Here is a 13258-nt window from a genome sequence, read left to right as displayed (position 1 = left end):
TTTTTTAACCTTGAGCTATTTGATAGTATCAGTAACATCCTCATTTGGCTATATATATATATATATATATATATATATATATATATATATATATATATATATATATATATATATATATATATATATATATATATATGTATATATATATTATTGTATTGTATGTGTGTGTATGTATATATATATATATATATATATATATATATATATATATATAATATATATATCTCTTCAACAAAGGGCTGTTAGAGAAAATAATCCCTCAAAATGTTCAGACTAGCAATGCTTTAGTAGGCACATAAAAGTGTAAAAGAGCAGTACAAATTGCTTTCCGAACCACAGGCAGCCAAGCAAAGCCCAGCTGTGGGATTATGGGATATGTCATGGAAACTTTATGTGTGTGTACAATAAGAACTCAAAAATACCTTTACTGGTATGAAAAGGTGAAAATATGTAACTTGTTGCCACACTGTATAAAGAAGCTGCTGCATCATAATGAAATTGTTAATGCCAAGTACTTGTGCTGGAATGTTAATATGTTGTTCTTTCACTGTTGTTTGGTGGTGTTTTTTTTAGGGGTATAACATTGAATCAAGGAGCCCCAGAAAAAAAAATGGGTGATAATCCTTTCCCTCTACACTTTAATAACCCTTCACTTGCTTCCTTTGGTGTCCCCTGTGGCCACATGACCAATCTGCCAATATTTTACTATAGCTAAAAATTAGTCTATTCTCACACTGAACCATCCCACTACGGTTGCCTAACCTTAATCGTGCTCACAAACCGACACGACTGCGGACATAGAGATCAACAGGACTGCCAGGCAAGTAGTATTGTTTTAATAGGAAATAAATATGGCAGTCTCCATAGTCCTCTCAGTTGTCATGTCATTGTTGTCATGTCAGTTGTCTATGCAAGGTACAGTGCCATTTTTTTTTGTCTGGTTGAGTGACCTTCATGTGCTTGGACTATTCACAGGGGTTGGTGTATCCCCCGTAATGTGGCACATTCCCAGATACAAGCCACTATCATTTAGCACAATTTAATTAAGCTTCAGGATAAGCAAAACATGTGAAACCCTTGGTGGCCAACTGAGAAGATGGGACTAGTGGGAGTGAGGGGTAACGGGAGGCAATGACATTACGGAAATCTGAATCAAGATCCAGACAAATAAGACATTTGTCAGGTGTGACCAAATGTCATGTCAATTCTGTGGTATTTTATGTTTTGTTTTCTTTTCATCAGAACTTGTTTATTGATGAATAATAAGCAATTTAACAAAGACGAACAACATTAAAACATTGATGTTTTGAGATAAAGATGGTAAACATGGTTACACATTCATGCTATATCTAATCTATCTAATTAACACTCCTACATGAACAGTCTTTAATTGGTTGTTTTAGCTAAACCTATACAACGGTGAAATGTATCATAGCAGTGGGCATTTATAGGCCCTCGATACATATATTCGAGAGGGATTGGTCTAGGAGTGCCTTAAAAATAAAGGAAATATAAGACAGATATACAGCATTTCACTAAAATCCCTATCTACAAAATAAATAGTATAAACCAGTAGTTGTAATAAACCTGGAAACCCGAGTTAGGAGGAACATTAACTAGTGTAATTCATCCAGGTGCTGGGGAGGGAAAAGGCCTCATGATCCCCTAAGGATCTAGGTCTGATTCTATATTCCATAGAGAGGTTTCTATTAACTAAGGAGAGCAATTGGGCAATAGTAAATGAATCAGCCGATTTCCAATTGCTTGTTATTAAGGAAAGAGCAGCTAATAAAATGTGCAGTACTTGAGGTTGAATACTTATTGGCAGCCCCTCCAAGCCCACTAATAATAAGGCTAGTTTAGGAGAAATGCGAAAGGTTGGCTGAAAAAAATTCGAATTAAAGATTCAACTTGGAGCCAAAATGTGTAGATCTTGGGACACTCCCAGAACATATGGAGCATGGTCCCAACAGAGGTAGAGCAATGCCAGCATAAGGGGGAGCCATCAGCCGAGAACGAGGCAATTCTCCTGGGTGTCAGGTACCACCTGAATAATACTTTACATGAGAGTTCCCAGTGGGAGTTGTTTTTAGATAGTTTTAGTATCTTTAGTATTTTATGTTTTATTCTCTGATTTAATGGCAAGTGGTTTATCATTGTATTTTTATTTCACTTTTTAGAAGATTAAGAAATCTGGCCAGAAATCTAGCAAGTACCTTCTTTCTTCTCCGGAAAAAAGAAGACATTTGAAGAAGCAAAGCCCTTCTCCCAGAAGTAGTAAGAACTGTGCCACACCCAAGACGCCCAGGTGTCGTAGACTGGTAGAAGAAGCCAGCCCACGCATGAGGGTGACACCAAAGACCACCAGGAGGGTTTCTCCTTGTACCAAAAGATCAAATAGCTTTCAGTGGAAAAGCTTCTCTAATGTAGTTGGAAATGAAAATCTTAACCTGAGAAGGTCTGTCAGAGCTGCATCTTTGAAAAGCCCCTATGCTTCACCGGCCACTGTCAGCAGAAGGAGGTTTGTGAATGAATTTCTGTACAGTACATTTCTTTCAGTCTTGGCGTCTATTTTTTCTCTTATGCAAACACATTACTGAAAAGGGAAAGCTATTGGATTGGTAGATTGGTGACACTGAAGCCATTAACCCAAGCAATGGGTTTAACGTGAAGTGTTTTTTTTGGGAGGAGGGGATGTTGTACAATTATTACAGTTACTGTAACAATAATTAGTTGGCTTATCTTATACATGTCCCTTTATTTGTGAGGGATGTGTTATGACTTTAATGAAGGTGGTGATCTAATTTGGCTAAGGAAGGGGTATATCCTGTGTCTGTGCCAATTTAAGTTGAACTTATGACAGTGGATTTGCTAGAGAGATGCAGTGTGAGAGTTTTGTTCCTGATCCTTAAAGGGACACTGTAGGACGAGGGATATGGAGACTATTTAAAAAAAAAAGCTAGTTGTCTTACAGTCTTGCGGATTCTTCTGGCTGCAGTAACTGAATCTGAAACACGCATGCAGCTAATCTCTCCAGAGTTAATTCACATCACCTGATGTTCTTACTCATTCTGGGTCTCTGGATGAAAGTAGAGTCTAGGGATGATCAATGAGATGCAAATAATTACGAGTTCATGCAGGATTATATACATTTTTATGCAAATCTATGCAGCGTGAAATTGGACCAATCGAATTTTACACCAGGTGGGACTTAATTGGTCCATATTCAAGCTGCATATTTCTGTGTAAAAATGTACATAATCCTGCATGAGCTCGGAAATATTTGCATCTCATCGATCATCCCTAGTAGAGACACAGGATCAGGGCTGTGGAGTCGGTACAAAAATAATCTGACTCTTCAGTTTATGAAACCACCGACTCCAGGTACCAAAAATTGCTCCGACTCCTCAACTCTGACTAGACAGCCCTGCACAGGACAGCCTGGAAAAAGTTGAAAAGGGAACAAAAAAGGCAGCCATCACATCACTCTTACTAGAGGTCCCTTTAAACTGGGTGGCCATATTTTGTCTTTCCTGGCTGTTTACTTGGGATTTATCTCCCACCCCCAGAATCCCCTCTTACTCACCAGTATATCCATATAGACTGTTTAGCATTGGCGGGACATGGCTGCTTAAAGAGTAACTGTCAGGCTGCAGAAGCTAATTTAAACCTCTATTCTCCTGTGTTAAACAGTTTAGAAGGAAGCCAAAAAGGCATTAGTGAAGATAAAAATCTCAGTTACCTTTGATGTGTGCTTATCAGAAAAGCTGTTAGACCCAAGCAGGACGCAAGCCGCATACTATACTGCAAAGCATTCTGGGGCCCTCCCCTCGGCTGCTAATGAGACGTTACAGCAGCTTGTAATCAGTCCAGCGTGTAGCACTGATAAATCTCCGGGCAGAGTACACTGCAGGAGTCAGCTATTGTTCCTAGCCACATGGCTCATTAATATTCACTGCACACTGTGTTATTCAGTACGAGCTTTTCTGTGATCAGGAAGCAGGCAGGACATGACGACACATTTGACAGAAAAACATGGAGCCTGCCATGAGCTGTCAGGAGCATCAATCTCTGCATATACTATATAAAAATTCTGTGAAATCCAAACGTGGACAGTGAAATGCATATGTAATGTAAGTACAGCCAATCTTTAGCTACTGATATATGTGTTTATTTTCTCTGAGACCTTATACCTAACAGCTCCTCTTTAAGGCAATAGTCCCATTAACTTATTGTAGGTGTCCATATCACCTTAGTGGCCCACCTGAAAAGCGTTTCTAAAGCACTTTGAATCCAGCCATCCCAAAACATATTGAAAGGACAGTAATGTATCTCAGCTGGTTTTCTGGCCTTACATTTCTTGTGCATCCTCTTGCATTGCATGTAATGTTGGGGAATAGCAGGGACTGCAAGGCATTCTTGGCATTTCCACTCTATCTTCTAATACAAACGTGATTGCATAGGGAGCAGTTGATTAGGCATCCATCAGTCAGCAGAGGAGCTATGGGGACAACAGAGATGGTACAGGCTTATTTAACAGCAATAAGGAAGATGGTGTGGCGCCTAGAATCCATTAAAATCCTACATTCCCCATGTCAGACCTATTACCGGGGACCTATACATGCAGTGTAAACAAAGCACATACACAGCCACTTCAAAATCGCAGTAATAGAATTTTGAATGTAATATTTTTGAAGCAGTGTGTTCATATACAGTAGAATTTAGCTACAGCAAATTCTGATATAGTAAACCTGTGGATATAGTAAACTCAGTCCTCAGGTCCCAGCAAATGCGTCTATATAAATATACAATGTATTACCAATTCTGATATAGCAAACTACTTTTCCTATAAATGGATTCTACTGTATCTGTATTTGTCAATAAGCCTGTCCTATAATCCTGCTTTTGACATGCTTTGCTGTTTGTACTACAATCAGTGAGCGGCATTCCGACTCCTCGACTCCGACTCCACAGCCCTGGTGACCAAATGCTGTTTTAATGCAGATTTATTCTCCTAGAAATGCTTTTGTATTTGTGTGCACGTCCTAATTTTGTAATTTTTTTTTTCTATCTGAATCATAGTAAAACCTGCCTCTTGGCCTAGTGATTTTCATCTTTGTACTTGTTGACTGAGATTTCGTGTTCTTTGCAGACAATTTGACAAAGACCTGGAATCCGTCTCGGCAGGAATCCGGCAGTTAAAACGTCTCTCCCGGGTATTTGACGATGCCATTTTGAAGGAAGAAAGGTGATGTGGATTTATTTGTCGTCTTCATCCCCTTGAGCCTGTCACTGCCTGAAGCTTAGATATGATATGAGGATGGAGTTATCTAGGGCTGTTTTAGGTATCCACTTAAAGCAGGCACCCACTTTAACCTCTTAAATCCCCAGAGAGTTTATCATGTGTGGTTGCTGCTAGTCTTCTAAGTGTCTGTTATTTAACCACTAGTAATAGAGGATGCATGAAGGTCCTCCATTATTTGCTAAAGCACTGATTATACTGCAGTTCTCTTTGTGTTATTCTTTAGACAAGTTGTATTACAGCTGCTGTAGCTCAGGTCTACTGTATTGTCTAAAAATACTGTTCACTGTTAAATGTTTCATGTTGCATATTTTCATGTCTTCACTTTAAGCATTCTGAATTCCGGAGCAGGAACTTGCTAACATAAGTTGTCACGCAGAGGCCTATTTACAAAAAATTGGGGGTTTGAATTCAGATCACCTCCTATTTTGTTTAAAAGATAGGATTTCCATTTTTTTTTCAATTCCTCGTATTTAATTATTAATTTGTATATCTATCCCTGAGATCTTTACTGATTGCACAGTCATGTTATTAACTGTCCTTCAGAAGCACTTTTAACATGATCCCTTCCTATGGGCTTGATTCATGAAGCTCCATGACCAGCAGGGCGACCTAAATCCAGGGATGCAAGCTACGCTGGCTCTTGCAGCGTAGTGTGCCTTCCTTAGTTATGCGCTTTGCTTACACAGCAACGCGCGCTCCTTTAAATGCCGCCCACTGCTGGGAAGTATTACAACCACGATACTTCACTAGCATGGCAGCTACTATGCTAATTAGCATAGTTAGTTACTATGTAATTAACATAGTATCTTTGTAAATTAACATAGTATTGGCCACGCTTAGTGGAGTATCGTAGTCACGATACTTCACAGCAGTGGGTGGCATTAAAAGGAACGTGCGTTGCTATGTAAGCAAAGCGCATAACTAAGGAAGGCACACTACGCTGCAAGAGCAAGTGTAGCGTGCATCCCTGGATTTAGGTCACCCTGATGGTCATGGCAGCTTCATGAATCAAGCCTAATGTCCTATGTCTGCACCATAGTCAAAGGCAGAGCCGAGCAAACTAGGGGCCAATGCACTGTAAATCCGGCCCGCCGATGAGTGGTCGGATTATTCTCCTACCCCCTACCTCCCTGCTGAGTCGCGAGTGGGCAATAAGAGTGGGTTAAAACTCACCTGATCGCCAATTCCAGCATCGGGTCTCCATAGCCACAGGGTGTCACGTAACATGCCGTCAGGACATGCCAGCATATTACACACTGGCTGGTTTTCTTTAACCTCCTTAGCGGTAACCCCGTGCTGAACTCTGGGTAAGCCGCCGCGGAGGATTCCTCAGGCCCTGCTAGGCCGATTTGCATAATTTTTTTTTCAAACACACAGCTAGCACTTTGCTAGCTGCGTGTTTGTTGCGATCGCCGCCGCCGATGCACCGCTACCCGTCGTGATACAGGCCCCCCGCATACCCCTTGCGCAGCCAAACGAGATAAACAGAGGAACACCAAGAGCCCTAATAGTGTAGTATGTACTGACAAAGGGGATAATGACAAAGAGTAATAGTTGTTATACTCACAAGCATGGGTCACCAATAGGCAACTACTGTAAAGGCAGGTGGGGAGATTATCCTGACCCCACTCAGGAATAAGAAGTCGATCTCTGTAGATAGTAGAAAAGGGTCGCAACCCTCCACCCAGGGTGGATACAATATTATATAGGGGAGAACAGAGGCGCCAAAAGGATAAAAGGGGTTTTAAAAGAGCTTAAAAGCCAAAAATTTGGTAATTAGAGGAGGCAGTGGTGGACTTGCCTCCTCCAAGCAGACACAACACGACTGTACATTTAGTCTAATTATTAACGAACTCCAGATAAAACAATGCAAAGCGTTTCACGGGTCAGCGCCCGCTTCCTCAGGGAATAGAAAAAGGAGTTACAGCATCTAGCAAAACAAACAACACTTAGCACCTCTGTTAAGCCAGGCTGCGCTATGGGGTGGATCGGGACTCCCTGTGACGTTACGACGTCGATGACGGCACTCCGTTCGTCGCCATGGCGACGGGGGAAATCCTCAAGGAAATCCTGTTCAGAACAGGATTTCCTTATGGGCAAACGGCGGCGATCTGACGGTACGGGGGGACGCCGCAGGAAGGGGGGAAGCATGTAGCTAGCGCTAGGCTAGCTACATGCTAAAAAAAAAAGTGGAAAAAAAACCTTCCCGCAGCCGCGCGAATCATACCGCCAGGAAGGTTAAGCTGCTCACTACCATAGTCTGAAAATTGCTGTTATCCTTGCAGAACTAATGGCACTTTTTTGGTCACCTGCAGACCACCATCTTTATAAATAGGCCTCATAATGTTTTTTGTTGTTGTGTTTTGTTTCTTTGTTTGTTTGTTTTTTTAGCAAGTCACACCTGATCCTCATACTTTCACTGAAAGAGAGTACTAGTTGGTGCACACTAGTTGCCACTCACTAGTTGCCAAGGCAAAGGAGGACGCAAAACCTTCTTCTATAAAGCACGAACATTTCCACCTCCCCTGTCCACAAAAAAAATTATAAATTGTGTCCAAAATATGGAGATTTTTTTTTTAACTAACATTTATCTATAAGTATATTTAACCTGATCACTTTAATGTCTGTTCCTAAAAGTTATTTTACAAAAAATAGTGTCCCTTTAAGTAGTAAGAATAAATGAATCCATGCTGACATTTATCATTCTCCCATCTATTATCAGTGACATGACAGTTTCTCTCATTGATAACTGAAGATATTGATCGCCAGGTAAAGTTCCACAGGTCTCTCCATGTGCTCTACATCTTTTCTGCATGGGCTGGATTGATAAACTAACACACAGGAATGTTGTCTTTCTGCTTTCTACAAACTTATGTTTCACTGTTCAAGTCCTTCCAGTTCTAACTATCAAAGTGTTCTTATTGATGTTATTATGTTAATCACCACAATGTAATACTGATTTACTAATTTACTGATTTTATATTTTGTAGTACATATGTTGAATACATACAGCTACTTATTAGAAACAAGACTGATACAGATCCTGCCTAGTCATATAGTACAATCTGTGTGAGGTACATTACAGCTATGGCAATGCAATATACATCATGTGAGATAGTTTAGGCCTGCATTCAGTGACAGTTTGTGCATGATTAGCATTTGCCCCAAGGAGGAGGGGAGACCAGAGGCCTTCTGCAGTGTCTAATGCTTGGGAATACAAAACGGTCGATTCTGAGCTGATTAGATGGTTAGATACATCATTTCCGACATGTCCGATCACTGTTCGATCGTTTTGCCGCTCGATTTGTCATTGAAGTGAACTGAAAAAAGATAAGAAAACGAACAGGAGATAAGAGAATTGAGTGGGAATAGAGCGGCAAAACGATCGGGCGCAGAATCGAGCGCCAGAATCGACCCGTGTATTCCTAGCATTAGGGGCTGAAGAACTTAAAGGACACCCGAAGCGAAAATAAACAAATGAAATAAAGGATTCTATCTATCTTTGCCTGGTCTTTAGGAGGGTTTAACACCGCGGTCCTCAAGTGGTTAAAGCAAGTGACACTGTTGACTCTCTGAACATCAATCTAGAGAAAATACTTATTGGGAAAACAATGTAATTCTAAAAAGTGAACTCCTCTAAGCAAAGAACCTTTAATGAATTGCTTTCAGGTTTCGTTACTTGACATTTTAAGAGGCTGATTTAGTCTGTATAGATAGCAAATCATTCATACACCATAGTTGTACTGCCTAAACAAGTGCTGCATCCCTTTTCGAATGGGAAAAACTAGAGATTGGACCATGAAGGCTTGAATTTTAAATAATGCCCCAGTTCTGCCACAAATCTTTATCTAGATGTAGTCGAAATAAGCGAATATGTCCATTTTTCTTTCACTTAAATTTTTACAAAAATGACACATTTTTGCATACATGAAAACGAACATATATAGAGATGCATTGAAGTTTCTAGGTATAAGAAAACACATTTTAAAAAAAGTTCTAATTTTTTTCTTGAAAATCCATTGTAGCCTGGCAAAAATGTATATTTTGTTTGTGAAAATGACTTGCAAAGATTCTCGTAAGAGAACAGAGGCGCCAGCAGGATAAAATTTAATAAAAATTTTAAAATTTGCTGGGAGGCAGTGGTGGACTTGCCTCCGGAAAGCAGACTCAAAATACTGTCTGAATTAAACAAATTTATTATTGGTACCCCAAAAGATGCAACGCGTTTCGCAGGCACAGCCCGCTTCATCAGGCAATAAGATAGGGGACAAACAGTAGCTCGTCAGTAGCACGAATAGCGCCTCTGACGAGCTACTGTTTGTCCCCCTATCTTATTGCCTGATGAAGCGGGCTGTGCCTGCGAAACATGTTGCATCTTTTGGGGTACCAATAATACATTTATTTGTTTAATTCAGACAGTATTTTGAGTCTGCTTTCCGGAGGTAAGTCCACCACTGCCTCCCAGCAAATTTTAACATTTTTATTACCTTTTTATCCTGCTGGCGCCTCTGTTCTCTTACGATAATACTGTGTCCACCCCTGGTGGAGGGGTGACCTACCCCTACTTTCCTGATCTACAGAGAGCGACATCTTAATCCTGAGTGAGGACAGGTCTAATCTCCTCACCTGCATCTACAGTGGTTGCCTAAGAGGTAACCCATGTTTGTGAGTATATTCATCTCACACTTACATTAATCCACGGTTTCCAATACATACTACACTATATTGGGCTCTCGGTGTTTCTTATTTATTGCAAAAATTCTAGTTGGGCACCCAGATGCAGAACTTGTCTGTGTAGAAGCCCCTGGATTGACTTGTGCGAAATGAAATGAAACAAACACTGGCCTTGTCCTGCCCCACTGACTACATGTGCTGTAGACTGCATTGTTCTCAGACAGACTGGAACTATGCCTGCCCCCTTCCTGTCTAAACATGGAAATTAATGATGCTACCTACAGACTCTGAAATATCACATGATCAAAAATTCTGCTAAGGATTTTCAGCTACAGAAAGCATTTACACACTAGAGATGTCGCGAACGGTTCCCGAACCATTCGCCGGCGAACATATCAGTCTCCCTGTGCCCTGTACTACTTCCGGGTCGCTATGACCCGGAGTAGTGCGCCTGCGCTGGCCCGGCGGTGCGCGTCCTAGATCGTGCTCCTGTTGCCGGGCACTTTCTGTGCATGTGCTTGACATCATGAGTGACGTCATGCTCATGCGCAGAGAGTGCCCGGCAACAGGAGCGCGATCTAGGACGCGCACTGCCGGGCCAGCGCAGGCATACTACTCCGGGTCATAGCGACCCGGAAGTAGTACAGGGCACAGAGAGATTCGCCTGTTGAATGGTTCGGGCCATTTCTAATACACACCCACACACATAACCCACTACGATAATGATTGAGCTATTAGATAGTGTTTTAATCTGTGCCTATGAATGGGCTTTAAAGTAAATCTGAGGTATTTTTAAAATTAAAAGTTTGACACTTACCTGAGAGGCTTCCCATGTCCTCAAAACCAACGCTACTGCCTGGGGCCCCTTTTGACAGTTCGTGGTTGGGTTGCTTTTTGTGCATGAGCACAGCCATCCTGTGCCTGCATAAATAGAGTTGCACCTGCGTAGTAGTTTGGAGACACTTTTTTTGGGCAAGCAGGTGCAGTCGTACTTGCGTGGGCACATTATGGCCACACTCGTACAAGGTGGAGAGAGTGGCCACGAGAACATATACGACAAGCTCTTGTTGGAAATGTTCATAGGTTCCATACACGTCAGTGGTAAGGGCAAGGAGAGCATGGAAAGCCTCTGGACTATCCAGAGGCTTTTTTTATACCTAAGTATCTAGAGGTTTTTTTTTATTGCTTCAGGTTCACTTTAACCTACATAAACGCCTTAAAGATTACCTATAGGTGGTCCATTTTTTAAAAAATAATATAATGGTTGAAAAGAGAGCAAAGTCTGGCACTGCAGTGCAAATTGAGGCATTTATTTCAGTAGTGACATTCAGTGCATGATGTACATACAATTCAACATTCAGTGGAGTAGGATATATCCTACTGTTACAAGTGAGGGGTCAGCCATGGAAGAAGCACTGTAATGTAAAAAGGCTGTCAGGCTACCCTTGTGTGCACAGCACCCACTGCCAGCACCCTTACTTGTAACGGTAGGACATACCATACTCGAGTATGAATAAGGAGCCATGCCTGCTCCGATAGGTGTTAGCTTCCATTGCTGAGTATAGATATTAAAATAAAGATTGGACTTTTGGATCCAATAGTGTAGCAGGATGTCCTTTCCTACACAAACGTATGCCTCTTTGATTCCCTTCTTCCAGTTGGAAGATTGCACCAGGCTGTGGAGTCGGAGTCGAGGAGTCAGAGCAGTTTTGGGTACCCGGAGTCTGTGAATTCAGAAACTGAGGAGTCGGAGTTGGATGATTTTGTACAAAATCCACAGCCCTAGTATTAGACTAAGGAGTCGGAGCCATTTTGGGGAGTTGGAGGTTTCATAAACTGAGGAGTTGGAGTCGGAAGATTTTTGTACCGACTCCACAGCCCTGGATTGAATGTGTGGTGTGGTTGTAGCGGCCCTTTCCTTTCCTCTACTCCACTGAATATTGCACTGTATTTACATCCTGCACAGAATATCACTACTGAAATAAATGCCTCATTTTGCACTGCGGTGCTGGACATTGATTGCTTTTCTACTGTTACAAATGACTGTTTAAAATCCCAGTGCACCAAAAGCAATGTAAATGAAGGTAGCCATCTCCATCCACGGGGACTCGCCAGCCTGAAATATACCCCTAGATACAGGTAGTGCCAACCTCTCGCCACTCTCTTGATCTGCCAATTGAAAGAAAATAAAATTGCTATTCTCTCTTGTTTTTCTCGTTTTGTTCTCAGGAAGGAAGCCATTTTGAATTATCACAGTTTGATGGCTAACAACCTGCGTTGTACCCGTCGTTCTCTTCTGTCTTGGAGAAGAAGTACCAGGCGACTTCAGCATACTATAGAAGGCTGGACAGAGCTGGCACTGACCAGTATAAGCAACATTGGTGCACGCTGATATTATGCTATGTGTGTGTATCCAGTTGTATGGGTCATAATGTCAATGTGTGTTTGTGTATATACATGTTTGTATTAGCCATATGACTGTTACTATCTAGCACTGTGTGAAAGCTTGTGTATTGCAGTCAGCACAAATTTGCCTCGACTCAGGATATCATGTGACGCAAACCACATTCCATGCTTGCTACCTACATATTCTATCTGTTCTTTAATGGGAAAACAATTGGCGGTACTGTATCTCATACGCTTAAAATAGAATCAACTGTTTTGCATAAATACAGTATGTTGGACATCCTGTATGTACAATTGTACTTGTAGTCATGATATTATTAACAGGAGCCAACCATTAAAATTAACTAGTAATAAAAAAAGATAGGGTACATTGTGGTTTACATCATACTTAGAGTCTACTCATCTACTCTAAGTCTACTTATCTACTACTTTGATGCACAACTTTTTGAATAAATCACACCCAAAATGCAATTTCCTGCTAACTTTCTATTAAGATAACTATAGACAGGTCCCCACATTCCACAATATTGAAAAATATTTATAACACAATTTGCATGATCTTTCACAAATCCATTAGGGCTCTTTCACACTAGAGGCTGCGATAGAAAAGGCTGAAAGTCAGCCTTTTGCTTAACGCCAATACATAGCGTTTTCAAAGCGTTTTACAGCTCATATGAAAACGTCTTTTTTTTTTCTATAAAAATAAGTGAACAAGTCAGCTGTAAAAGTGAACAAGTCAGCTGTAAAAGTGAACAAGTCAGCTGCTTTGAAAACGCTGAAGTTGGCGTTTTCCATTGACTATCATTGAAATGCCAACAGCCAACTTCGGCTGTAAACAGCCCTGAAAAAGCTCCTGGGAGCGTTGAAACGCAA

General features: G+C 41.1%; 1 protein-coding gene across 4 annotated transcripts in view; it reads left to right on the top strand.

Annotated features, from left to right (window-relative positions):
• Window positions 1-12856, top strand: part of PIMREG (PICALM interacting mitotic regulator) — a 33669-nt gene extending 20813 nt beyond the window's left edge. For 3 of the 4 annotated variants that reach the window (XM_068265957.1, XM_068265958.1, XM_068265960.1), the window contains exons 3-5: window positions 2181-2521; window positions 5153-5248; window positions 12209-12856. In XM_068265957.1, the coding sequence (XP_068122058.1) occupies window positions 2181-2521; window positions 5153-5248; window positions 12209-12371 (600 nt within the window). In that variant the 3' untranslated portion in view covers window positions 12372-12856. Of the gene's footprint in view, window positions 1-2180; window positions 2522-5152; window positions 5249-8027; window positions 8075-12208 lie in introns of all 4 variants that reach the window. The other variant, XM_068265961.1, reaches the window with a different exon arrangement.
• The last annotated feature ends 402 nt before the right edge of the window (window positions 12857-13258 follow it).

The sequence above is a fragment of the Hyperolius riggenbachi genome, chromosome 2 (genome assembly GCF_040937935.1).
Source record: "Hyperolius riggenbachi isolate aHypRig1 chromosome 2, aHypRig1.pri, whole genome shotgun sequence".
NCBI classification, from domain to species: domain Eukaryota; kingdom Metazoa; phylum Chordata; class Amphibia; order Anura; family Hyperoliidae; genus Hyperolius; species Hyperolius riggenbachi.
Note: the sequence above shows the minus strand (reverse complement) of the source record. Positions and strands in the feature narration are given on the sequence as shown.